This window comes from Adiantum capillus-veneris, chromosome 5, assembly GCF_014529385.1.
Source record: "Adiantum capillus-veneris isolate H3 chromosome 5, ASM1452938v2, whole genome shotgun sequence".
In the NCBI taxonomy this organism is placed as follows: domain Eukaryota; kingdom Viridiplantae; phylum Streptophyta; class Polypodiopsida; order Polypodiales; family Pteridaceae; genus Adiantum; species Adiantum capillus-veneris.
Genome location: NC_140935.1, coordinates 102,388,222 through 102,389,477, shown reverse-complemented (window position 1 = coordinate 102,389,477; position 1,256 = coordinate 102,388,222). Strand labels below are relative to the sequence as shown.

General features: G+C 54.0%; 1 protein-coding gene across 1 annotated transcript; it reads left to right on the top strand.

Moving 5' to 3' along the window:
- Window positions 1-246: 246 nt before the first annotated feature.
- On the top strand, window positions 247-668 carry LOC147457841 (desiccation stress protein DSP-22, chloroplastic-like). Its single transcript, XM_086511706.1, has one exon. The coding sequence runs from the start codon at window positions 250-252 to the stop codon at window positions 535-537; it is 288 nt and encodes a 95-aa protein (XP_086367832.1). The 5' UTR covers window positions 247-249; the 3' UTR covers window positions 538-668.
- The last annotated feature ends 588 nt before the right edge of the window (window positions 669-1,256 follow it).

Sequence of the window (1,256 nt, the reverse complement as noted above, 5' to 3'; positions counted from 1 at the left end):
CCACCTCCGAGCAGCAATCGGTGTTGGGCACTCGCCCCGCGTCCACCGCGCCATGGCCGCGACCGGAGCTGGACCGCCGACCATAAACAGGCGACCGCTCGCTCGGCAGCCTCTTCGCAGTCGATGGTGCCGCGCCGGAGACCATCAACGGCCGCATGGTGAGTAGCCATTCTCGATCGTGAGGCATGCACTCAATATTTTAGTGTTATTGTTGTTATTGATCTCATCTCATCAACAACGTGGCAGGCCATGGTGGGCTTCTTGTGGGCTCTCACCGCGGAGAAATTGACGGGTCTTAGCGTTATGGAGCAGCTCTTCAACCCGGCCACGTCGGGATTGCTCTGGTTCGCGGCAGTGGTACAGCTCTTTACTCTGGCGTCCATCATCCCATTCGCCAACGGCGAGTCCACCGACGCTCGTCGTTGGGGACCCTTCAACGCCCAAGCAGAGCGTTGGAACGGTCGTCTCGCCATGATCGGCTTTGCTACCCTGATTGTGGACGAGATGATCCGCCAAGGCCCCCTCATCCATCCATGAGCACTTTCCTTTACTATTGCGCTCATGTAACATTTTAATCGATAGTGGGCAGTTGTCCGAATTACATCTTCGTGCCATACTCCTACTCGGCACCGTATAAATCCATAATGATCTCTCTAGCTACCTCTTCCACGCAGCTCACTCACCCAAGCGCCGCTTGTAAATAGAGTCTCGAACCCTCCTTTGTACATTTTAGCATAAAGTTTTTGGGCACGCTTTAGCCTCGTTTTGTGTTTCTTTCCTTGTTTTTGCCTGAAAAAAGATCTTTTCAGTAGGTTTGCACGCATGTCTCTTTTGGGCGAATCCCAGAAGATACCACTTTGCTACAGTGAGAAAGGAAAGGTAGCCTTTCGAGTAAAAAATGGGGAGGAGGCCACGTGGGGAGAGAGAGAGAGAGAGAGAGAGAGAGAGAGAGAGAGCTTTGTCTTACATCAAAAAAGAATTTTTTGCACTGTGTGATTTTGCCCTGCCTGTGTGTCGATTGTGGTGGGAACCTCTTGAGGAGGTGAGGCCACAGCATGGACGAGATGGTCGAGGCTCGAGAGGTCACAAGCCAGAGACAGAGCGAAGGGGAAAGTGCAGGCAAGAAGGCGAGGGGGGCAAGCGGGAGGCTGAGTAGGGCTGTGCAGGGGGTCTTTCGCCCTGGCCTCTGCTCCTGGTCTGTATGCGAGATGAGAGGAGATCTCGCTCTGCGCCTACTACGCACTGCTCTGCGCATT

Coding starts and splice junctions, on each gene's coding strand:
- LOC147457841 (XM_086511706.1), top strand. CDS start 250: ATGGTGGGCTTCTTGTGGGCTCTCACCGCGGAGAAATTGACGGGTCTT.